This window comes from Fopius arisanus, unplaced genomic scaffold (genome assembly GCF_000806365.1).
Source record: "Fopius arisanus strain USDA-PBARC FA_bdor unplaced genomic scaffold, ASM80636v1 scaffold00005, whole genome shotgun sequence".
In the NCBI taxonomy this organism is placed as follows: domain Eukaryota; kingdom Metazoa; phylum Arthropoda; class Insecta; order Hymenoptera; family Braconidae; genus Fopius; species Fopius arisanus.
In genome coordinates this window covers 1,166,656-1,168,470 of record NW_011887744.1, presented here as the reverse complement: position 1 = coordinate 1,168,470, position 1,815 = coordinate 1,166,656, and the positions used below count along the sequence as shown (strand labels likewise).

Genomic DNA, 1,815 nt, shown 5'->3' with positions numbered 1-1,815 from the left:
CCTGACCATGGCCCAGTTCGACCCCCAGGTCCTATACCGCTAATTCCTCCCTCAGTAATTCTGCCGATTCCACCGTCTGGTCCAAACTGGTTTCCACCTCCTCGCCCATAAGGTAGATAACCTTAAAAATTGATAAATTAATGTAAATCCCTGTGAACATTTATTAATTCAAGGATATTCGACAACTGTTTAACCAAAATTCACGTTTTTAAATTTTTCTGGTAAATTATCAGTAGAATCGACGTGAAAAAACATAACTTTTTACGTTTTGTTATTATTTAATGGCTCACTAAATTTTGTGACGGTGCAACAATTTCCATACGTTTTTTACAGCTTTGTGATAATTTTTCAAAGTTTAGGAAAAAACGCCGGAAAATATCCGCACCAGCTTGAAACTTTGTGAGTCATTAAATAATTGAATTAATGACAAGTGGCAAAAATGTCATATTTTTTCACGTCGATCCCATCGTAAGTTTCATAGGTAAAATATAAAAACGTGAATTTTCCGCGTAAAGGGTTCAACGAAGTCTTTTTTTTTGTGTAATGTTTATTTATTTAATATAAGTAATGAGCAATACCTACCAGTTGCAAACTCTTGTCCATGTCGGGTTATGCACTGGCTAAAACACTCGTTCAATCGCACATTCCTGATACACACATTGATCAGCTCATTTCCCTGGACAACTTGCAGGATGCACTCTGCAATCACCTATTTATGGAGAAAAATAAATTGTCATATGTTCAAGGTGTGATCTTTTAATTTAGAAACGACGCATTTGGAAGTCAATGCTGATTAAATTTGAGAATTATAGTAATGATCATTAAACATACCAGGATGAAGACTATTTTCCAAATTCTACGACACATTATAGATTTCCAGGAACCAATTGACGAGACTGGAATTTTTGTTGGATTGCTGGTCTTTTTATACAGCGAGTTATCAATTCCATCGAGTCAACAATTTGTTGACGTGTTTTTCTACTTCCCGTATTTTTTTCCGCACTAAAATTATAAATATGTGTGCAACCAATGGGGTACTCAGAAAACCTATTCTATGGATTTATCAAAAATATGCATTCTCGGTACGCAACACGTTCACAATCTTAAAAGTAATATCGCAAACTGGAAAAAAATAATTCTAAATCATAATTTACTTCTGGGAAGTGAGTTCCTTCGGCGAAATCATTATTAATATCCTTTAATTAATTCAAAAACCTACTTGAATATTATTTGAGTATCGCAGGTGCGAAAATTTCGCGAAAAAAAACGTGAGAGTTTCCACAATCTTGAGTTGGAAAATTATTCCATGAAAAAAAACTTAGATTTACAAATTCCAATTTGAATTAATATTGAAAACTCTTGAAAAATGTAAGGTCTATCATTTTTAGTTCTTGCGGAGTAACCGAAAGCATAAATAAAATAAATAAAATAAATAAAATGGTGAAACAAATCGTGGCTTCTTTTTTCTTTGCAAGGAATAATAAAATTTTGCGGAATGTGATAAATTTTTATCTGGGTTTCTTTTGAATTTGTGACTTCAATATGTCCATCGAGTCGACGGGTGAATTTTATTTTCTGCGGTATGAATGCTTTTTGTTTTTTAATTGATTAACTGAAATTTAGCCGACTGTAGGACGAGCGGAAGGGGGAAGCCACATCTTGTGGAATTTCAAATGAAAAAGATTATTTAATATATTGAAGATATACCACTAATGAAATTATATTTTCATAATGAGCGAGTTGCATAATTGGCAACGCGCTTGACTGGTACGCGCCCCGCTTGGGATCGATACCAGCATCATTCATTTTTTTTTT

General features: G+C 33.7%; 1 protein-coding gene across 1 annotated transcript; it reads right to left on the bottom strand.

Moving 5' to 3' along the window:
• Positions 1 to 942, bottom strand: LOC105273377 (uncharacterized; the record flags this gene model as incomplete). The annotated part of the gene is given in 3 exon segments (XM_011315783.1): positions 1 to 121; positions 583 to 709; positions 832 to 942. Coding segments are annotated over 3 exon segments (284 nt in total), but the record flags the coding sequence as incomplete, so codon positions are not given.
• Between the last annotated feature and the right edge of the window lie 873 nt (positions 943 to 1,815).